This window comes from Vitis vinifera, chromosome 15 (assembly GCF_030704535.1).
Source record: "Vitis vinifera cultivar Pinot Noir 40024 chromosome 15, ASM3070453v1".
In the NCBI taxonomy this organism is placed as follows: domain Eukaryota; kingdom Viridiplantae; phylum Streptophyta; class Magnoliopsida; order Vitales; family Vitaceae; genus Vitis; species Vitis vinifera.
In genome coordinates, this window is record NC_081819.1 from 20,570,457 (window position 1) to 20,595,192 (window position 24,736).

Consider the following 24,736-nt stretch of genomic DNA (forward strand, 5'->3'; position numbering starts at 1 on the left):
TAGGCAAAGTTTATAATAATTGTTTTGGTGCTTGGATTTAATATAAAAAGCAAAAAAAATGTACTAATTATATTTTTCTATTTTCTCATTTAATTAATGGAGTTAATGGGATTAGGGCTGATAAGCACTTGGCTTTGGCAAGCATTTCATTTGCATGATGTTAGCATGGAGATTCCACAAGTGTGAAAAACAAAAAGTATTTATTTAAATAATTTAATATTTTTTTGTGGATAAATTAATATTTTTGTGGGGAAAATGATTAGCCAAAAAATCAATTAAGAGGTGTAAGACACTTGTCACTTGTCTTATCTTTAACTTTATGTCTTGGATATTCCTTACTATATAGGATCTTGTTTCCACCAAATATAAATAGAACAAATAAAAATTCAAAAGTTAAAACATTTGATTTTGTATGCTTCCATTTTTGTGATTTTAAAAACCCAATTGCAGTGGAAATTTTGAATTATTAAAGAGTTTTAATGAAAACGTTTATCCAACAATGGCCCACTTGAATTTGGGCCCAACCAAAGTCTTCTTATCCGGCTGCTAGGCCTAGGCCCTCAAAAAGGCCGGTCCTGTATCCTACTCTTCTAAGCTCAATAAAAACGTGTGGATGTGTTTTAACTTTCAGTGTACCAAGATCATCCCTTTGAAATTACAAAAATTTTGGTTTTAAAATGAGCCTAGATGATTCTTCCTCACAAAGGTAAACTTCAAGAAACATATCAAAGCAGCCTGGTTTCTATAGCTTCAGTGAAAAGTGCCTCTTTCTCTCATGGCTTATGTATTTTTTTTTCCTGGATCATGTACTTTGTACATACCCTAAGAGACTTTTTATTGAAGCACCATTGGTCTGTATAATTTAAATGAAATCGATATTGATAAACCTAATGGAGGGGATAATGCAAAAGATTAACTGAATACAAATTATACGCCCAATGCTCAACCAGAGAAGACCGAATAACACAAAACCGAAGTACTTTATCTTTGCCAGACATGCAAAATTATTCAAGCTCAGTCTTCAGTCTAATAAGCTGATCACACAGTAGAACTCACATTTGAGTATGTATGTATATCATAGCCAACTGATAAATTGCATGATGGGTGTGTAATCAATTGATCAAAGACAACTGTAACATGAAAGTTTTAGCTCCCAAAACTCGAAACTGAAAAACAAAAAAAAACCCAATTGGCATTCACAATATCAGAGTCCATCCCCTTAAAAAGAGAAGAAAAAGAAAAAGACCAGTTTCTGGTTCTTAAGATTTAACACAATACTGCATACATGTATGGATGCTAAAAGAAGAAAGAGTGAGGAGGGGAGGAGGATACAATTACCATTTGCACACAGATTCCCGCTGAATACAACTCTGGTGAACAGGGACAACAAACAAGGAGAATAACGTTTGAACTGCAGGGCAGGTATGTGGAACTGCAGTGGAGAACATGCATGGGGGGCAGGACTCAGTGAAAAATTATGACTGCAAAAGAAGCCTACTTCATTACTGCAGAGGATCCTGAGAAGTTCAAAGACAACTGTCTAAACTAATCAACCGCAATGCAAAAATACCATTTGATCACAAATGCATGCTGAGGAGGACTGATATTGTGACCACAAGACAAGGCCCATACTTCATGGTTGCATAAGATCCTGATAAATTGCATAAGTGCACTAGTAAGAATTTGTTTTATGCCACTTTCACAGGTGAATATAAATGAGAATAAATTTAAAGCAACACAGTAGAAAGGTTGAAATATGACCACAGCAAAGAAAGGTAATATTGAAATGAGTGGATTGTTGACTAGCTAGAGAGGCAATGATCATATGTGTATAAAGGTTATGTCTAAACTCATCGTTTGATTATCATCTATTGTATAATTGCAGTTTTCCATTTTTATCTATTAAAAAAAAATTTAAAAAATCAATTGTATGATTGCAGTTTCAGCTGACCCAACCAACCAAAAAACTCATTCAGGCCAGGTTGGGCAGCTTGGATTGTAGGCTGAACCAGTTCGGGCTATAGGAGTTGAGTATTCTACTCTGTGGGTTGAGCTTGGTTTAATCTCCAATGCAAAAGGATACACCAAAATTCAGCCTTGATTTGCAATGAAAAATCAATACTCTGGAGGAAGCCTTTAAACCTAATGGAACTACAACAACAAACAACATGAGAAAATTTGTGTGATGTATTGCAAATTCCAAAAGATGATTCTGATGAAGATACACTTCAAGCAATTCAAATAGAGCAGACTAGTACATAAACAAATTTGAGTAAGCACATAATGGTGCTGTATTGATCAAGATATATAATTCAATGTGGTAATGACAAGGTGCATCTTCACTTATTGTCTGATCAACAAAATAAGTACGGGCCAATGTCTAGAACCAATTATCTGAAGTATCAATCAACGTTGTAATGTATCAGGAAATATATCATCCATACAATGTGTCAAAGCACTGCCATCAACACCCAAATTCTTTATTTATTCAACAACAGCTAAATTAATTGTCCTTTCCAGAATAATTTTCTCAACTGCACTATATACAAGTTCCTTAAGAGAAAAGTTGAAAACAGAAACAGTGTGGCTTAAATCCTAACCAGGTTTGCATTTGATTTTTGGAGATCCAGAACATTTTTCTATACTAGGATCAACAAAATCAGTTATCTCATTACTCATTAGTCATCCATCAGAAGGAAGCTCCTAATGTAATTCCTTCTCTAGTTGGAAGTAAAAAATATGCCACTTAATACTAAAATAGCAACAAAACGACAATGACATGAAATAAATAAGGAAAAGGTAGGTGTAGGTAGTTTCTTACTTAAACAATGGGGAGCTTATAAGTACCACAAAGTTGAAGTAATGCAGTTTGATTGGCTTGATCAAGATTCTCATTGATGATTTGAGGATACCTTCCGGGGGAACGAGCAGAAAGATTTGCCAATGAAGCAACCAAGAATTCCTTCGGATCCTTTATTTCCTTTAAAGGATCCTCCTCTTTCCTCCCAGCATTCTGAAGTGGGACGTAGGTGGCAGCATAAACCATAGTCTCCCCAATATCCAGAACTTCTGGTTCCACCTCAACTCTATCCTGCTCTGGCCGTGAAAGAAGGGTAATAATGCTATCCAGTAATTTCCCCCATTGTTTAACAGATGTAGGATCCAAGAGTGCTGGAGATTCGCAAAGAAGCCGGGTTGAAGCAACTGAAGTTAACTTCAGCTCAATAGCTCCTGTAATCAGCTTAAGATTTGGTATCCAGAACTGCTCCAAAATCACAAGAAATATATTGGGCTGAACAGCATTGATCGAATCCACAAGGTTTGTGGAGCCATGCTTGACCAGAAACAAAGACATAAATATCAGGAAAGACTTCACAAACTTTACTGTCCTGTTCTTTTGAAGCCGTCCAAATAGGGTAGCCCAGATGTGACTCACATAGGGCGCAATAACTTCATATCCGAGATTCTCAATCACAGTGTTGAGCACATAGAAGCCCTGTTCATCTGTTGTATGAGATGAGATAAGCCTTTCAAATATTCCAAGTACCTGGCTAAGCCTCCCCTCTCTGTTAAGCTCATGGGGCGCCTTCTGAAGGAAGGCCTGAAGCAGACGCACTAGGGCAGGAACATTTGCAGTTTTTCGCCATGAATCAGGTGACAAGAGGAGTTCAAATATTTGCATGTAGCTGGGTGGGATGGGTGGTCTATTCAACTCAACAAGCTGAGCTAATAGTTGGAACGCATAAGGGAAAAACTCTGTTACATCGTTAACCAGGATGGTTTGGAGGCTGGGAAAGAGGCTTCCTTCAAAGGCAGATATGAGAGATGCGTCCTTCTCACAGGCCCGCCTAACAAGAACTGCAACGGCTTCAAACAGATAGTGATTAAAGACTGGATTTTTTGGGTTTTTGCAAACTTCAGCAAGAACATTAGTCAACTCCAAGATGCAAGGACCAGCAACCTCACGGGTGATGTCAGCAACTCCAAGAACCCGCATGATACACTTCATGATGTATTGATTCTCCTCAGAATCTGGAAACTTCAAAGCATTAAAAAGATTGCCAATCAGAACTGGCAAAAATGGACTAATATCTGAGGAAGTGTATCTTGCCATTCCTCCCTCTTCCTTGACCAGCAAGAGTTTCTCAATGCAATTTGCAGCATATGAATGGACGACATTTGACTCTGAACCAAGGAATCGAACCACATCTGGAACCAATGCAATTGCAATGGGCTTTGATATCTGATTTCGAAACATCGTAAAGAACTTAAGTGCACCTGCCTTGAGCATCGGGAACCCATTCACATCCTGACTCTTCAACTCTGGAACAATAACTGATCCAAAGAAACTCTCAACATTGACTAGGTCAGTTGAGACAGAATTACCCCCAGCCTTCTTAGTGGCAAGTGAGACAACCAAGTATATAGCACAGTCCTTATCCTTCCAATTCACAGCTGGGTTTGTAGCAAAGGAGCCTAACATATTTTGGATCTGTACTGAAACAATAGCAGTCACCCTTTCCTTATAATTCGTAGCAATCCCTTTGAGAAGTTCACAAGCAATCCTCCTCCTTGTATCAAGATCGCTCCCTTCCATATCCCTCCTAACAAACTCAACATAGTTCATCTCAAAAAGCTCCTCATCTTCATCCCTTAACCGCACATTTGGAATCACAATGCCCTGACAAATCTGAGATATCACATTATCAGCTGCAAACAATGTGTGGTGCACACTTGTACTAACAGTAGTCAAAAACTTAATTGCAGTAATGGTAAGCCGGTCACGGCTAGAAGATGCTGAAACAGTTGTGAGTAAGCTCCACACAGCAAGTGCAAAATCATTCAAGTACTCCTCAAACTCCTCCTCATTTTTCTCAATATAAAGGCTAATATTCTCACATACTGCAGCTCGAAGCTCATCAACAACTGCAAGCCCATCCCCACTGCCCTCTTCAAGAGCTGGATACCTCATAGTGAGGTATTTTTTAAACTCACCCATCCACTCTTTCATGTGATCCTCAAAAAACTCGGGTAATTCTTGAAAATTTAAAGAATAAAATATTCTACAACATAGCCTCTGGGATTCAATCAGAGGCCGGAGGGTGGCTGCCACAGCAGGACCTCCGGAGTTAACCACAGAATCAATTAATGCGGCAGTTTTGAGAAAGATTTCTAATAAAGGCGCTGCAAAATTGTCGAGGCAATACTTCAAATCAAGAAGAAGATCATTGGTCTTGTATTGGTACCTAAACTTCTTGAATATCGAATTTGCGGTACCGAGAATTCCATTGATGGTGGCGTAATCAGATGATTGTGATGCAGTTCGAAGACTTGACACGAGCTCGGGCAATAATGAAGGCCATTTTTTCGGGAAATCATGTTTCCCGATCAGCGAAAGGGCTTCACTGAGCTGACTCTGAATTCGGGGAGTGGCGGAGAGCATGAGAGGGACAATTAGGGTTTTGATTTGCTCCTTTTCGGACTCAGGAATTGAGATTAGGGTCACAGCATTCGGCTCCCTTGACACCTCTGTCGACCACCTAACACGGAGGTGGTTCTTGAAGTTGACGGCGGCGCTCTGGCGGATCTGCTCATCGACGGAGGGCTCAGCGACAAGGCGGAGGACAGCGAGGCCGTAGTTGGGCCGGTCGGCAGCTTCGGAGAGAGATGATTCGGCGCGGCGGCGAGGCTCGGGATTTGGAGAAAGCGTATGGAGGAAGCATTGGGAGAGGAATTGTAGGGTTTCAGCGTTCCATTCCATTTTCTGATCGGTGTCCTCTAGGGTTTCCGAGAGCTTTTCTAGGGTTTATGAGAGTTTCTCTAGGGTTTTGATAAGTGTGTGCAAATGAATTCAAAAGTGAAAAACACAAAAAAAAAAAAAAAAAAAACCCCAATAAATTGAGAAAGAGAGAACGAGTACCGTCGTTCGAGAGAAGGGCAGCAAAGCAGGCAGACCGATGTTGTTGCGTTTGGAGAGAGGGAAAATTAGTACGATACAAGGTTTTTAAAGAGAAAATGAGGGGTTTTAAGATTGTAATTAGTAATTATCTTTCAGAATATAAATTCAACGTGGATTAAATTTATAAAAAAAATTATAAATTTCTACATATTAATTCATTTTATTAAATAAATTAATCCTCTAATTTTAATGCACATTTTTCACATTAATTTTTTTCCTTTCCCTTTTTTTAATAAGCACTGAATTTTTTTATTTTTTATTTTTTATTATACCATTTTTTAAATATTTAAAATTCAAAATATTACTTTTTTTAAATGATATCACTCGTACACTATAATATTTCTAACCTTTCATTCAAAATTTTAGTATAATTATATTAAAATATGATATCAAAAATAAATTTTCCTTTAAATATGACTATATTTTATTTTTAATTTATTTTAATTTACATAAATTTTAAATATTTTTATTTTAAATTTTAAATTTTCAAAAAATATATATTTAATAATAATCCAACATACTCTACGTGATTTTATTGATTTTCGTCATTAGATTGAATGAAAATCTTTTAAGTAATTTCATCTATTAAAAGATTCTCCAAAAATAAGTTTGAAAATTATTTAAATTGGGCTGGTCCCTCCCAAAGCCTGCCTCCCGCCAAGCCCAAAGTTTGAATAATTTCAAGAGCGAAAATTGCATTCGGAACTCCAAACTATGATTGAATTGGGCTTGGCCCAGTAATTACTTTATTTTGGGCCTACCTCGTTGTAGGAGATCTCCTAATTTCAGAGGTGGAGCTTAGAGTGGGCTTGGGCCTAAAAAAATGGTCCATACAGGACAACGAGTGGCTCCGTGTTACTTGATAAGGCCGAAGTACCCCTTCCATTGGGCTCGTGAAGCCCAAGCCAATTGCTACTTACGATATAAATTTTAATAAAAATTATTTTTTAGTAATTAAATTTATATTGGGAATTCATTTATATACATATATATATATATATATATATATATATATATATATATATAATAAAAATAATAAACTCATATGGTCTATCTTACCCAAACAAACTAAACAAGGGTTTTGAAGGAAATTTTGTGATACACAACATCTTTATTGTGTCTGAATAAGGGAAATTATGATATTCACATCAAATAAAAAAAAAAGTTTTCGACATTATACATGTATAAAATTTTTTTAATTTTATAAATGCATTTTAAAATCGTGAGGTCAATTTTAACTTAAAACCGACAATATCTATATTATTAAAAATTAGTCATTATAGACACACTTATTTCCTAACTATATATTACATAGTATGACTTTATCAATTTAAAATAGCCGTAATTCTTTATGAAAGCAAGATACTTGTTCCTTAAGGAATGTTCGGTAATTATTTTCAAAAGTAGGTTTAAAAAACACTTTTAAGAATAATTTGTTAAAATTATTTTATAATATTTTATAAAATAAAAGTCTATTTATGAATTTAAAATATTTTTAATATGTTTTTCATATTTTTAGATATATTTTAAAAATATTTTTTATATATATATTACTTCATTTTTAATCATGTTTAAATAAATATTTTTTAAAACAACAATAAAAACCAACAAAAAAACTGCTATCGAAAACCATTATCGTTTTGGCTTTATTTCCTTGTATTGAGATCATTCCTTCGATCAAAACCCTAAATGGGAAAAGACAACAATCAAACTGTTTCAATTCTTGCTTTTTTCATGCTTTTTATAAAAGTACACTGTTGATGGCAGCTGCATAATTGCATGGTGTCAGCAGGCTCAGGCTTTCATGACCATTTAACTGGTGGCTGCTTGTACGCAACAGTTAAAATATTGAAATATCATGCTTGGATTTTATAAAAATATTGAAAAAATAATATAAAATTTCATAAAATAAAATAATTTAAAAAATTGGCTAAAATCATTGAAAATTTAATCCAAAGCTTTCACAAATAATGAAATAATTATTAATATAAATTTTGTTTTTATTTGTTGCAATGCAAGTAGGTGTTCATAGTGTCTTTTGAGGCTTTCGACTTGAAAAATCCTGTGGCTTGGCTTCGTTATTGGTTATGACTTGTATCAATATAATTAAAAGAAAAAAATATATATATATATACTTTGAGGAAAATTAATATTTACTTTCCATTTAAAAATGTGATTTCATGGTTATTGTTTTGTTTAATCTATTGATTCTTAGAGTATACGAATATTTGTTGTAAAATTAAGTTATGTTTGATATGGGGAATATTTTTTTTTTTAAGGAAAGTTTTTTTTTTTATGTTTAGTTTTACAATTAAAAAATAGAAAATAAAATCAAATATAATTAAAATTATTAAGAAAATTGTATATTTTAAAATTATTTAAATTTTATATAGAAAATTTAAATATGTAAAAAATATATATATATAAAAATAATTTATTAACTTCAAATAATTATCAAGGATTTACTTGATTTGATTATTCCACCCATAAGAACATTTAAAGAAATTTCTATGTCATTCACATGGGTGATATCTTAATATTATAAGTGATTTTTAAGAAATTTAAAAGTATTTTTTAAATTTTGTCAAACGTGCAACTTTTTTGTTTAAAAATAAACAAATCACTTGCAAATAATAACATATGAATGAAAAGTTAGAAAAATAATTACTTGCTTTCTTATCATCATTGGTCCAAGAGAAGACAAATATCATATTCATATTCATATTCCTACTTTTAATTTCTATAATATTTGAAATTAAATCAACGGATTTTTTATTTTTTTATTTTTTTATGTACAAAGACTTGTGATGACTTGAATAGACTCTAGTAAATATTTCACTATTGTCTCAAATAATTGTGGAGGATTTACGTGATCATTCCACCGACAAGAACATTTGAAAAAATTCCTATGTCAATCACTTTCATCTTTCCTATCAAATCATTGGAACACTCGTAACTACAATTATAATTTAATAATTATTGTATCTCCCAAGTCACATGACTGTGTTTTTTCAATATTATAATTAATTTTTCATAATTTTAAAAGTTTATCAAATACCCAACTTAAAAAAAAAACATATATATATATATATATATATTTCTTATATTAAAAAGACTCTTTAAAATTATTGACAAATGATATTAAAAAATGATTCATCGAGGTCTATTTCGATGTTGTTGCTTTCTTATCATTATTGATCGAGAGAAGACAATATCGTATTCATATTCTCTACATTTAATTTCTATAATATTTGAAATTAAATCATAAATAATTAAAGTGGTCAAATAAAAATAAACGGCTTAATCTTCAAGCATCCTATCTATAATTGACACAAAATGGAATATTTGTTCTTTATGTAAATTATTGAAAAATAGAATAATCATCATTCTATTATTTTTCAAAATATTAAATATGGGAAGAGTTAGGTTTCCAAGATTCCAAATTTTGAGAAAACACATACTAAAATAAATATTTAATTAATATTTTAAATATGTGTACAAGCTTTATTTACATCCAAATTAAATCACTTCACAAATGGACTAAAAAATAGCACAACTTGATGAGTTTTATAACTTTTAATTTCACATAAATTTCTTCTAATATTTATATCCAAAATTATTAATAAAACTCATCAAAACAAAGCCCAATGTTAATTCATATAAATGCTTAAACGGCGTAGACCACACCACGGCGCATATTAGAGGCTAACCATGTATTGCTGATGAGAATCCCCATCCGTCCACGTGGCATCACCGGAGAACTCCCATGCACAATCATTCGAATAACACGACTCCGGCGAGAATTCCGTCACTGTGTCCGTCCAAAGCTCTTTCCCGCCATCCATCAGCTCCGGCAACTCAATCTCACCCCAGAAATCGTCGCCATTGCAGTCGCCGTCAGAGCCGTCTGTCCCGCTTTTCTTAGTCGATATCACAGCATTCGCCGCCTCGGCAGCAGCCGCCTGAATATCTCTAGCGGTGCACGACGACGGCCGAGGAAGCAGCTCGACCTCGTCGGGAAAATTGAGCTGCGCTTTGCGTCCTTTGAGATGATACGCCGCGACATCATAGGCACGCGCTGCCATTTCCGGCACGGGAAAGGACCCGAGCCATATCCGCGACTTCTTCCGCGGTTCTCGAATCTCCGACACCCATTTGCCCCACCGACGCTTTCGGACGCCTCTGTAAACAGGGTGTCTGGTTCCACCACGTTCGGCATCAGGATTCCGGCGAGTTTCTCCGACGGCTCCAAACGACGTTGCTTGGTCATCTTCAGTGCATGGTGGCTGCAGCTGCAGCTGCAGCTCCTGCTCCTGCTCCATGGACACAGGAACCTCTGTCCCGTGAGTATCTAAATATGTATATTTTAAAATTTATCATGTCAACTATTATGATTTTACTAAAAGGCCCTCTCCTGGAAGGGTACGATGTCAACGTACAGTTATGAACGTTGGGTGACCATCTCTCACGTGGCATTATAGCGCGTGAGTAAAATGTGGTGAATAATGATAGGATTTGTTGGAATTTTTCATAATAAACTTAAGTTGTTAAGAAATATTTTAAAAAATAAATAAAATGAAAAACAAAAATTATAAATAAACATGATGTAAATTCCTTATAAAATGAAATTATTCACATAAATCCCTATAACAACATGCAAAATAAGTTTTAATTTGATAATAATAATAAATAAATAAATAAACACTTTAGACGAGCCTTTTACTTATCATATATTTTTTGTAATATTTTCTCAAAATACGATGTAAATTCCTTATGAATCAAAATTTTGACATAGAAATTTGTACTCACATGCAAACTAATGTTTAATGTGATAATATTATTGTCCCAAGCTTATTGGCCATGAGGATATTTGATCTCATCCATCAACGTTCCTCACGCGAAACAGAGGCGCGTTTTCGCTTGAAGAGCAAAAACAGGTCACCGACGACAATGACTGAACTACCCTTTACAGTAAACTCGTTTTCAGAGTTCGACGGCTTTTAAGAAGTGTAGGGTTACAGGGTTCACATGTGGGCGGCAACACGAGATTCTAATGACTTTCCGCTCTTTTATCCGGTGGACTTTTTCCCCTTTTTCTTTTTTTTTTTTAATTAAATTTTTATATTTAATCTGTAGATCTCTCTTCTCTCTCTCTCTGTTATTTTAATTTTTATTTTTTCGTGTTTTATGAGATGATATGGTCCAAGCCCACTAACCACAAATTGTGGTCCAGGTTCAGATATTCCACCACGGTACCCGCGAGCCCAACTCCTCGCTTAAATCATTACAAGCAAGCATGCGCCACGCGCGTGCACTAGAGAATTTATTTAAAATTTTAATTAAAAAAAATAACTATTTTAAATAAGTGAAGGGAACCAGCGTACCTCCGATACACGTGGCACAATCGAAGACATCTGACGTGGGCCTCCAATTTATATATTTTTTTCTCTGTTAAGAGGAAAAAGCGTGACGGTATATGTCATCATTAGAAAAAGAAAACTAAAGGCTCTACTGTTCTTGAATATTGGAGGTGAAAGATTGTTACGTTTATGTGGAGGAGGAGGACGAGGACATTTAATTATTAAATAAAAAGTGGAGGAGTTTGTATGGTGGGCATAGCAGCGGTTGCAAGTTTTGTTGGACAATTAAGAAATTTGTCCCCACCTTCACGTCAATTTCCATGTAAACCACATGTCCATTTCTTTATTTCTTTCTTTTAAACTACCAAAATTTAGAAAAATATTGTGTTAGGTAGAGAAAAATGTAGTACTTATGTATTAGCTCCTCCCTATCATGTATTCATATTTTAAAATTATACGTAAACATTACATGAACATATCATCTATATTTTAAGACACATTTACTTAATTTTTAAGAAAATAGATGAAAAATAAAATAATCATGAAAATAATTAATTGAGATCAATAAATTTAGTTGTCTTCACAGTCAACTAATGAGAGAATTCGAGAAAATAAAATTATTTTCTTTCATTCTATTCTATATGGATAAAGAAAACATTCTATTGAATAGTTTTTCTTTTATAAAAAAAATAATGGAAGAGATAGGTATTTACTTAGTTGATAATTCTATCCACCGACACCTATTTCTTTGTAGATGGTACCTTATTTCTTATTATAGCGCGAGTCTTCGTCAATAAAGCTCTTAAAAAGTCGAGAGGGTAAAAATTATATAGTGTTTGATATAATTGTTTGTTTTTAACTCTTAACTCGAAGCCAAAGTCAAAGAGTAAAGCTTTTTAAGGGGTGTTCAATACATGGGAATATAAAATATAAATTAATATTTTGTTTCCATTCATATTTTATGATCAATGAGAATGAATTTGATGATTTAATTTATAGTATTTAAATGAACCAAGGAATTCAATATTGGAATGATTATTTATTTATATTATAATGTTTTGTAATAATAAGAATAATAATGAAAAATAAATAAATTGGCAATAATATCCTTACATATAATTTGAAATTATTTTTTTATTTTCATTTTGAAAAATAAATTTTGAGAGTTTTTTTTTTTTTACTAAATAATAAGACTAAAAAAATAATCTTGTTATCATAAGAAGATGTATCAAGGTTTGATGAATGAAATTAAAAGGTAAAATAGTCATTTTAGATTATGTTTTTTTATTTATAGATGATGCTTTCTTTCTTAGTATAGCGTAGGCCTTCGTGGAGAACGTTCTTGAAAAGCTGAGAGGGTAAAAATTATATAGTGTTCGATATAATTACTTATTTATGCTTTTGCTACTTTCACTTGTAACTTTTTTTTTTTTTAGTGATATGTTATTTTAACAAAATTACCCTGAGCAAGCAAGAAAACGTCTATTAAACTTAAAAAATAAGTTTTTACCTTCTCAAAAATTAATCTAAACAAAGGCTTAATTAATTAAGATTTGCTTGGTCAAATGAACATATAATATTTGAAAGAAAAATTATTGTTTGCCACTAAAAATTGAACTAAATCATTCAAGGATAAATGTTTAAGTTAATATTTTCAAATTAAAAAAAAATTACATTCATTAATAAGCATGTAGTACACTCTTTTTTTTTCTTTAAATCGCAGTGGAATACTAAATTCTATAAATTTTTCAAAATTTTTAGTATTTTGAATACAATACAAACATAAATTTTTCAATGGGTATTGAAAAAGCACAAAAAGTAATGAAAAAACATCAATAATCAAGTGTTGTTACATATACGCTTTTTAGATTTCTAGTTTATATCTTAATTTTATTTATTTATACCATTATACCTCGATATTATTTATTTGTATTTTTATTGAATGGTTTAAATTTCATTATACATATCAATTACCAAAATTTAAACTTTAATAATTAATATCATTGCATATTAAAATATAATAAAAAGATTTTCTTAAACAATAAAAAATAATTCATAATTAAAATTTTCATTGATAATTTTCAATATATCTATAAAAATAAGGGATATACCCATCAAAATTAATATTTTGATCTTGGTATCAACTAACAAGTTTTCCTCTCTTTGTTTTTTTTGTTTTTTTTTTTTTTTATAATAAAAATTAAGTATAAAATTTGATAGAAGTTATTATATTACACGTGGATGACCGTGGTGGTCCAAGTAATCACGCAGTTGCTGGTTTTAAAGTCACGTTCTTTTTTTTTTTTTTTCCTCAGCTTTCTCAATCATCATTGATGAACTCGGTGGAGATCTGGCGGGCCAATAGGATTCTGTGTATTTTCATCCGCAATAGGTCTCGTACGGTTAAGATCTAGTGTTACCATCCGGAGGATTAATCCGAACCGTTGAAAGAATAGGGTCGAACCTATCACTATTGTAGGGTAGGTCGGGACTATGGAATCAAATTAAATGGCCTTTGTCACTCTTGGGTCCCAAGTTTCAACATTCCTTCTCCAATTGAGTGGCATAGAAAATGTCGATTAATTTTTAAAAATAAAAATAAAAAGTCAGTTTTTTTTTATATTTAAATATCTTATATTATCGTATGGTTGCAATCTAGGCGGGTTTGGATAATTCAATTTATAATTTGTTTTACATTAAAAAATCAAGATATTTCTTTTAATTATCTGATACAAATACGAACATGTCAAAAAAATTATTATGTTGAATGCTAATAAAAATTATTTATTTATTTTATATGTATATTTCATGTCTTTATATTTTAATTATATCTTTATATTTTAATGTTTTGTAATAATAAGAATGATAATGAAAAATAAATAAATTGGCAATAATATCCTTACATATAATTTAAATTTTTTTTTTTATTTTGAAAAATAATTTTTGAGAGTTTTTTTTTTTTTTACTAAATAATAAGACTAAAAAAAATAATCTTGTTATTGGATGAAGAGACATCAGGGTTTGATGAATGAAATTTAAAGGTAAAATAGTCAGTTTAGATTATGTTATAATTTTTTATGGAATGAATGAATCAAAATACCACCTATTAATCCAACTTATAAGTGAGATTTGATTTCAGTTGATAATTTCACCCACCAATGTTTTTTTATTTATAGATGATGTTTTCTTTCTTACTATAGCGCATGCCTTCGTTGAGAATGCTCTTGAAAAGTTGAGACGGTAAGAATTAGTTAATGTTTGATATAATTACTTATTTATGCCTTTGCTAATTTCACTTGTAACTTTTTTGTTTTGTTTTGTTTTGAGTGATGTGTTATTTCAACAAAATTACCCCAAGCAAGCAACAAAACGTCTATTAAAATTAAAAAACCAAAAATAAGTAATTATGTTAAGATTTGCTTAATTAATCTAAACAAAAGCTTAATTAATTAAGATTTGCTTGGTCAAATGAACATATGATATTTGAAAGAAAAATTATTATTTGCCACTAAAAATTGAACTAAATCATTCAAGGATGATAAATGTTTAAATTAATATTTTCAAATTAAAAAAAAATTACATTCATTAATAAGCATGTAGTACACTTTTTTTTTCTTTAAATAAGTGGAATACTAAATTCTATAAATTTTGAAAAAAATTTAGTATTTTGAATACAATACAAACATAAATTTTTCAATGGGTATTGAAAAAGCACAAAAAATAATGAAAAAACATAAATAATCAAGTGTTGTTATATTTACGTTTTTTAGACTTCTAGTTTATATCATAATTTTATTTATTTATACCATTATATCTCGATATCATTTATTTGTATTTTTATTCAATGGTTTAAATTTCATTATACATATCCAATTACCAAAATTTAAACTTTAATAATTAATATAATTGTATATTAAAATATAATAAAAACATAATTTTCTTAAACAATAAAAAATAATCATAATTAAATTTTTCATTGATAATTTTCAATATATCTATAAAATCAAATAAGGGATATACCCATCAAAATTAATATTTTGATCTTGGTATCAACTAACAAGTTTTCCTCTCTTTGTTTTTTTTGGTTTTTTTTTTTTATATAATAAAAATTAAGTATAAAATTTGATAGAAGTTATTATATTACACGTGGATGACCGTGGTGGTCCAAGTAATCACGCAGTTGCTGGTTTTAAAGTCACGTTCTTTTTCTTTTTTTTTCCTCAGATTTCTCAATCATCATTGATGAACTCGGTGGAGAACTGGCGGGCCAATAGGATTCTGTGTATTTTCATCCAGAATAGGTCTCGTACGGTTGAGATCTAGTGTTACCATCCGGAGGATTAATCCGAACCGTTGAAAGAATAGGGTCGAACCTATCACTATTGTAGGGTAGGTTGGGACTATGGAATCAAATTAAATGGCCTTTTTCACTCTTGGGTCCCAAGTTTCAACATTCTTTCTCCAATTGAGTGGCATAGAAAATGCCGATTAATTTTTAAAAATAAAAATAAAAAGTCAGTTTTTTTTTATATTTAAATATCTTATATTATCGTATGGTTGCAATCTAGGTGGGTTTGGATAATTTAATCTATAACTTGTTTTACATTAAAAAAAATTAAGATATTTCTTTTAATTATCTTATACAAATACGAACATGTCAAAAAAATTATTATGTTAAATGCTAATAAAAATTATTTATTTATTTTATATGTATATTTCGTATCTTTATGTTTTAATTATGTCTTTTACACCATAGTCACATTTTTTTTTTACTTAAATCATGAGACCTGTCATTTCGCTTTGACGGAACATGAGCTGTGACAGGTTGTCTGGGATGACTCAGCAAGACTTACAGTCAATGATCAGGACAATGAATCCGGGTGGGATAGGGCATCGTCCGGATATGATATTTGAGAGTACTATAGGGACCGGATAGATGTGGCATGCCACGTGTCATGGGGGTCCTTACAAAGTTGATCGGAGAACTCGATACCTACAAACTAATTAGGTAGCCTCAACCCCGAATCCCGAGCAAAGCATTCAAAAAAAAAAAATCCCAAAAAGTGGAACACATTTGGCGCATTTGGAGTTGTCTTGTGTCATTTAATAAATGGATGTCCTTTTGGCACACCCTTGAAATGTACAACTCTAACAACACCCTGGCTGAAATCAATGAATAATTTTCTCTCATTTATTCTTTATTTTTTGGGAATAGTTTTTTTTTTTTCGTGGCCTAAATTTAACGTACAAATTAAACATCAATCATCATCAGGAAAAAAAAAAAAGCAACATAAAATTTATATAATATATAAAATAATAAAATTCAAAATTATGAAATCCTGAAAATTACATTTTACGGGTTCTTGAGTTAAAAGAATTGTTAAAATTAAAAACAACACTAAAAATAAATAAATAAATAAAAATTCAGATTAATAATTTGAATTAATATATTTTTAATAATCGTTTCAATGAATCTGATTATAACTCTAATCTATTTAACTTAAATTTAATTCATTTAAAATTTGATTATGAATAAATTGGTCAAAATTTAATTATAAACATGTCACGAGATCAATCATATAAACTCATACAAAATCTAATTTCATTTAATTATTAAATAATACACGATTATTAAATATATTAAATAGGTTATATCGATATATTACTTATTTAATAATTAGGCCGTGTTTGGATTTATGTTTTCGATCTAACTATTATTTGTGTCATATTTGCTTGATTGGGTAAGGTGTTTGATGCAACACAAACAAGACCAACCATCATGACTTCTCGCCGCTTTAGCAGGACTATTTTTTTGTTTTGGGATTGTGGCCCAAATTGCAATCAGATTGGGCCACCAAATGTGCATTCTTGTTAAAATTGGGCCCAAAAAAAAACTTCAAGCTCCTTTTTGGGGAACATTAGAACATACAGACCCACTTTTCGTACGAAATAGGCCACAGATTTCAAAACCTAATCTTACCCTGACCTCATCACTTTTTCATTGGGTCAAAACTTGGCCCACCAGCACTTCGAACAAAGCCCAGGTACTCTCTCAATGTCCACGACTAGCTTTTCCAAAAAGTATAAATAGGCTGGAAATTTGGGAGGCCCAACGTTTTTATGGCCCAAAAAGACACCTGAAAGGCTAGTGGACAGATACTAGGGCTAGAATAAGGTGAAAACCATGGGCTGGTTCGGACAAAGGCATCAAAAGCCCAATTATTTTGATAATCATTATACAAGAATATGATAATATTCTAATTTTCAAAGCAAATCTTTGCCTCCGTTTTAGCTATTTTATTTAATTTTAAACTATATTAAAAATATCTATAAGTTTAATTAAGATGTAAACAAAGCTAAAAAAAAAAGTCACAAGGGTGCAAACAAATACTAGGGGCTACACATGGTTAAACTATATTAAATTTTAGTAATATCGAAACATCTGTCAAAAATTTTGTTTTTATAGAAAGAAACTATCAGGAAATGAACAAATTATCGATAATTATAAAGCAATGCCCCAAGATTCAATTACACGTTTTGTAAATATCTATATCTGTTCCCATGAAAATAACTAAAATTAAACCCCTTGTAAAGGACAAAGATTACTCTCAAACACGTAAATAAATTTATAATTTTAAAACCTAAGACGATCAAGACAATTGTAATTACCAATGATTCAGATAAACACGTTACATTTAAAATACAAACAAAAAAATATACATAAAAGGGCACAAGTATATGAACAAATGCTAGATGCTAAAAATACCTTGGACAAAAACATTGGTTTTGTTGGAGTTAATATATTTTATTATTAGATTATATTATTTTGTTTCATGGTATAGGACTAAAATAATTTATTTTGTTACTCATTATTTTATGAAAGAAAAAAAAATTATATTGTCTTCAACGTTTTTGAGGGCACATTTATGTTGTTTTCACATGTGATACGAAGAGGGCTTCACATGATCCTCCTGCGAAAATAAATTAAATTAATGACTTAAATTGGCATAAAATTAATAAAATAATTAGTACAATGAGATTTACTATATACTAAAAAAAAATTAACTTCATGATAATAATTTCACATTGATTTGGAAAATAGGTCTATTTGAAAATTTTGGAAGTAAAAATAATAACCAGAGTTGCCCACACATTTTACACTAGGCTAAGAGACATTAGATCAAAGTGGAGTATTCTAGAGTATTTCAAAGTTATTTTGTATATAGCTTTGTTCATAAGAGTTGTATAGAATGTTATAGATAATTCATGATTTGTAAGGAATCCTTTGATGTTCTACAAAATTCATAAAATACCTATAAATAGATAAGAGTGTCATTTGATCAGGCACCAAGTAATTGAAAGCTTCCAAAGCATTGTAAGCTTCCTTGTACAATAAAGCTTTATTTATTTTGAACTCTTGCTTAAAATAAAAGATTTAAAATACTAAACGTAATTTTCCTTTTTATTGTCTGCAATATCAATGTGGTTTAATAATTCACAAAATCACTTCAAAAAGTTTTAAGTAAGCAATATAATAAAAATAATTAAGAGTGCGTTTGGTAGTAATTTTAAAATGCGTTTTTAGTATTTTCAACACTTATTTTTTTTTTTTTATATATATTTTAAGTATTAAAGATGATAAAAATATTTTTCCAAAATTATTATCAAATACATTTTAAATATCTTATATAGTTGTAAATTTTTATTTATAAAATAAAAAAAATCTATTAATATATTTTTTAAATTAAACTTTTAATATAAAAATTTAAGCATACATCTCTTAAAATCATAATCAAACACATGAATCGTTACATATAAAATGGTATAAAAGTATTATCTTGATTTTATTGTAAGATATTATAATAATAATAATAATAATATAAATACATTTTAACACATTATTGTAACCTTAATTTTAGTTAAACAATGTTGTCAAAATATATATATAAATCAGCGAATTGATAATTCAACAAGTTTTTCAAATTTGTTTGTACTCACTTTTCTTATTTTCAACTTGAATCTTCAAAACATGTTTTTAACGTTAATTTTTCATTGAAGTTAAAGTATAGAGTAAAAAAATAATTTAAATTGATTGATGGAACAAGTTGGTGATTAGATTTTAATTTTGTTTGCTTTTATTGCTTATTGTTTAAATCATGTTTTCAATTTTAATATTTTTTAAAAATTAAAGTCAAAAGTAAAAAAACAAAATAAATATTTTAAATCCATTCATCGAACAAACTCGTGATTAGGGTTTTTCTTTTCCGTCTTTTTTTCTTGCTCTCATTGCTTCGAAGTCAAGCCATGAAATCAACGTAAGAGTGATTGATTGAACTAAAATTACAATCATTTCATATACACATTCCCATGTGTAAAATGCACATCGAGATGAAATCAAAAATGGCAGCCCACATACAAAGCATTTTCTCTAGAAAATATGCTTGATTGGACTGATGACAGATACGGTGGGGAAAAAAATAGAGGAAAATGTGATATTGAAAATTTTATTTTCTACCACGCCAATCAAAGTAAGACACAGAAGTCACATTTTACACGTGCGAGGTGTCGGAAACTGCATGTGCGTCCAGGTGGGCAGCACGCACGTTCTGGCATGCCCGCTTTTGATGGGCCCCACCCACCTCTGCATTAGTCTTTATCCCTTCGAACATGCAGATTCTCTCATTTTAAAATTATAAAATAATTTCATAAATAAATAAAACATGCAGAAGGCCTAAAATAGGTTTTTTATGGGCTATTTTTACATAAAATTTTTATTTAAAAAAATAAAATGTTATTTCTAAAATAATTTTAAAATATTATTATAACGGTCAACCCATTTCTATCTTATTCCTATATTTTTCTATATAGAAAAATAAATAAATAAATTTTATAATATAATATTAAGTAAAAACAGGACAAAGTTTTTATTGAAGTTTCAATTTTACGGAGGTAATTTTTTTTTTTTTAATTTAACTGACTATGGAAACTTCATTTAATTGCAATAATTCCAATATTTTATTTTCGGTGTAATGATTTTTTTTTTTAAAGAAAATATCCGACGTGGCAAGGCGTGACGGTGGATGACGGTGTTGGCATCTTGGAAACCAATCAAACCATGTGTGACTTGAAATCAAGCGGTGGTTCCAAATACTTTGACGATTCGTCTGCATTCTCCACGGTGGGTCTCAGCACGTGAACTGTGTGGTCCGTGTTGTAATAATAATAATAATAAAATAATTTAAAAACCCAGCATCTTACCTACTTCTAGATCCTCCCTAAAAGACCCATAAATAAATAAAAAGCTAAAGTCAACACGAAATTACCATAATGCCCTTATAAATAGAGACAGCCTAACAGCCTTTTCCTTAATAAGAAGGTTCAAGAAAAAACATATATATATATATACGAGTTAAGGTTTGAATCTATGTCATACTATGCAGAAAATGATGGAATGATAATTCCCACATCTACTAATTATCAATGACAATAGGGCTCAAGGGTAGTTTTGGAATACGGTAGATAATGATCAGGCGATATTACAGTAATACCCATTCCTTTAAGACATGGGCAGTTAGGGAGTACTAGGACATTTCCGTCTCGGCAATGGGCCCGCTTTACGGCTTGTGATTCACGTTGGTGACAGCGGGTGAGCCTGCTAATCCAATTGTCAAACTCTTAAAAATGGTTTACTTTCGAAAAGACTAAACTATCCTTGTAATTATTTTCAAGGAATAGTTAAATTTGTAATTTGATAGTACGAACAAAATTGGCATATGAAAAAGGGAAAATAATTATATAATATTTAATTTTTGAGCCCAATGAACAAAGACATACATATTTCAATTGCTTAATAATTTATTTTTTTCCTTCAGAGTTATTTCAAATGCATTTACTTCTTTGCAATTCTTTAAATGCACTTACGAGTCAATCTTAGTTTTATTATTATGATCGAGAATATTCATTAACTATCATATATCTTATTTTTTTTTTAAAAAATATTATTTCAAGCGACGTATCATTTGAGACATTTTGAAAAGTCTAATTGAAATTAAAGTTAACAATTTAAAAATAATGGATATTGATAGACCATTGAATTGTTATCAATTGAGTTTATAATTCTTAGCATAAACAGAGTGACGTACCATTAAATAGAATTTGAAAAGTAATCTATACCGAATTTCATTGTTTTGGATGTATAATTGCATTTGAATTAGCTTGTTTTTATAATTTTAAATACAATACAAAATAAAATTTATAACTAAAAATATTAAAATATAAATACAAAATATTTGATCTACTTTAATATTTTAGAAGTTTTTATAAATCACCTTACATAGTGTTACAACTACTATCAATTTAAATATTAAATATTAAATATATCACTCAGCTCATCCTATTGTGAATTTTTAAGAAATTGGAATTTTTTTTTTTTTTGGACATATTTGTCAAGAAAGCGATAATTAATCACATAGAATAGATCGCCGCGCTTTTTAATTCAATTGAGAAGTCACTCTCACATGCCTTCCTTTTTTAAATGTCAACGTCATAGCGAGGATCAAGTCTGTGTTTTGACTATTTACTATTTAGTTTATTTGGATACGCCTCCAAAAAGTGAGAGGGCATGAGGGTCGTTTATTTTTTTATTAAAAAAAAAAAAAAAGAGATTGATTAATTGATTTTTTTTTTTGGTGTCATTAAAATATATTTGTAAATTTGAAATTTTACTTTCTAAAAATTGAATCCCTTCATTAATTTTATACATTAATAGATGGGAAAAAAAATTATTAAAAAAAATACTAGGATACAAATAGATATTCTATTGGGAACAGGGCCCTCCAATTTATATGATCACGATGTCACGTGATAAAAAATCCAACGGCTGAAATCACCGATGAAGGTAAAATGTGATAGTACGAAAATACACTACATTATGAGACGGTCGGGCGACAACGATTCCACGTGAGTCTCTTAAAACGACGACGTATTTGGAGTCGACACGGTACATGCCAAACACGTTAAGGTTAATTAAAAGCGATGGTATTAAATGCAGATCACGTTCTTCTTACACGCCACCTTGTCACGTTCACGTCACGTGCCGGTCACGAGCTTTACGACTCCTTTTGGGCGAGGTGTTTATTTTTTCTCTTATCGAGGGTGGGCTTCGTTCAAATCGAGATCCTTTGATGATGACACGTGTACATTAGTTGATGGCAGGAGAGCCACGTGGATGATGTATGCTATGTTAAACGTGTTCCTTTTTCAGGTACTGATTTGCCGCCCAAAACGCGTGATCGGCGAGCTGGCACTGCGTGATAGATGATGAATCTTTTTTACACGTCTCCACGCTGCTGGAAGCGCGTGTGGAACACGATAAGACGTTTACATCATGCGCCTTTTTGACTTTGTCAGTTTTTTCATTTTTGTTAATAGGTTTTCAACGAATTCTCTCTTAATTTCTTTTCCCCATTGATGTTCATGGGGTGAAATACGCTTTATCTTACATTTTTCTTTATCAAATTCAAAACCTTTAACATGTTTTACATTTTACTCAAAAGATTCAAAACCCGACATTTTGTTTTTAAAACTTACTAATTATTAAGATTTTACTTTCAATTATAAACCTTTATAAAATTATAAAAAAAAATTAATTTTTTTTTATATACTTTGATTTGCAAATTAGCATGAAATCGGGTAAAACCAACGTTGGATGTATAGTACTAAAGTAAAATTTTTCAAATGTTTTTAAAACATAATTGTCATTAATTTTAATTTTTTAGTTTAGAGAGATGTTTTATAAATATCCCTAATTTTCATGAAAGCATGGAGAGAATAAAATGTATTTAATTGTACTAAATATTATAAAAAATGATATAATATAAGGAATCTTATTTTTTAATAACGCCCTGTAGAATTTCATAAATTAAAATCAATTTTATAATTCAAAATATGGTGATAAGCTATTTATTAAAAATAAAATAGAGCAACCCACGAACAAAAAAAAAAGTAGAAAATTGGGAAATGTGTCTAAAATTATTATTTTATTTATAAAACTGTTTTAAACAACAAAAAATGATGTTTAATGACAAACACAAAATTTGAAATTATAATTATCTTATTGGAATTACTTTATATAGATAACTCAAAATAAAAATTCTATAATAAATAATATATTTTATTTTTAAATCACGCCCTTTTAATAAATTAATAAATAGATTAATAATTTTATTGTAATTAATTAAAGGTTTGCTTATGATTTTTGGGAAACCCATCTAAACCCACCTTAAAATGGGTAAATGGGTATTTAAAAAGAAAAAAAGAGGGGATGTGGGTAGTGACGAGTGACACGTCACCCTCTATCCCATTTTGAATGGTTGTTTGGACTTCTGTTTCAAAATTTCAATGGTTTAGGAGCGTGATGAGCACACGCCGTGAGCAAGTTGAATTACGTGTGAGAATGATCCAATCATCTCCCATTTTGGGGATTTTTTAGGTAGGATTTAGATTTATTATGGACCATGTGTTTTTACGTTTTGTGGGTTTGATGGCAGTGTCGTTTTGACCCTCTTGTCTCACCATGATCCACGTGGTCCTAGGTTAGGCTGACGTGCCACGCTAAAAATTGTCATGAAAAATGTGTGAAGTTTAATTACTAATATCATTATATTTTTGAAAATGGTAGAAATTTAGAGTGTGTAGAATTAACTCATTAAGAAGTGATTTTAATTAAAATATTTTTATCAATAATGCTTAATTAACAACATTTAAAATAATTTTTAAAGAAAATAATTATAAATTTAAATTTAAAATATATTTTGATACTATTTATAGTAATGTGTTATATAATAAAAAAATTACTTCTTAGATTTTTAAAAATAAAATTTAACATAATTGGAAAATGGTTTTTATTTATTTTTTAATTCACTCAAAGTTAAGATTATAATGTCTAATATTTTGATGCTATTTTGGTAGTAAATGGTCAAAAAATTTATTTTCACGATGGAATTTTGTTTAAGAAATAAATTATTTAATATTACATGCAATGATATATATATATATATATATATATATATATATATATATATATATATATATATATTAATTACATCATTTCAATAGAGGAATCATAAATTGTAAAAATATAAATTAAGAGTATGTTTCACAGTAATTTTAGGAAATATTTTTATAATTTATAATATTTGAAAATTTTTTTTTCCAAGTATTATAAATATTAGAAACATTTCCTATAATAAATGTCAAACAAATTTCAGAAAACATAATCAAACAGACTTTTCTATATATATATATATATATATATAAACTAGTGAAAATAACTATAACTTCTTCTTTAAAAATTATTTTTTATTTTATTTTATCTTTTAAAATTATTTCTAAAGAACAATGTTAAAAAAAAAAATTT

General features: G+C 30.2%; 2 protein-coding genes across 10 annotated transcripts; both read right to left on the bottom strand.

Annotated features, from left to right (window-relative positions):
* Positions 1-858: 858 nt before the first annotated feature.
* Positions 859-6,014, bottom strand: LOC100243238 (exportin-2). 9 transcript variants are annotated; one of them, XR_009467773.1, is made up of 4 exons: positions 5,921-6,014; positions 2,822-5,820; positions 1,339-1,651; positions 859-1,166 (listed from the first exon to the last, which is right to left on the bottom strand). XR_009467773.1 is itself a non-coding variant. In XM_010663652.3 (3 exons), exon 2 carries the CDS (start codon positions 5,759-5,761, stop codon positions 2,822-2,824), a length of 2,940 nt encoding a protein of 979 aa, XP_010661954.1. In that variant the 5' UTR covers positions 5,762-5,820; positions 5,921-6,014; the 3' UTR covers positions 962-1,651. The 9 variants fall into 9 exon arrangements, 2 of the variants coding, with proteins under 2 accessions (XP_010661954.1, XP_010661955.1); XR_002031990.2 differs by having other exon boundaries at positions 1,339-1,432; positions 1,571-1,651; positions 2,822-5,994; XR_009467774.1 differs by having other exon boundaries at positions 1,339-1,481; positions 1,571-1,651; positions 2,822-5,994.
* Positions 6,015-9,507: 3,493 nt separating this feature from the next.
* On the bottom strand, positions 9,508-10,293 carry LOC100248368 (ethylene-responsive transcription factor ERF023). Its single transcript, XM_002263958.5, has one exon. The coding sequence runs from the start codon at positions 10,279-10,281 to the stop codon at positions 9,658-9,660; it is 624 nt and encodes a 207-aa protein (XP_002263994.1). The 5' UTR covers positions 10,282-10,293; the 3' UTR covers positions 9,508-9,657.
* Between the last annotated feature and the right edge of the window lie 14,443 nt (positions 10,294-24,736).

Coding starts and splice junctions, on each gene's coding strand:
- LOC100243238 (XM_010663652.3), bottom strand. CDS start 5,761: ATGGAATGGAACGCTGAAACCCTACAATTCCTCTCCCAATGCTTCCTC.
- LOC100248368 (XM_002263958.5), bottom strand. CDS start 10,281: ATGGAGCAGGAGCAGGAGCTGCAGCTGCAGCTGCAGCCACCATGCACT.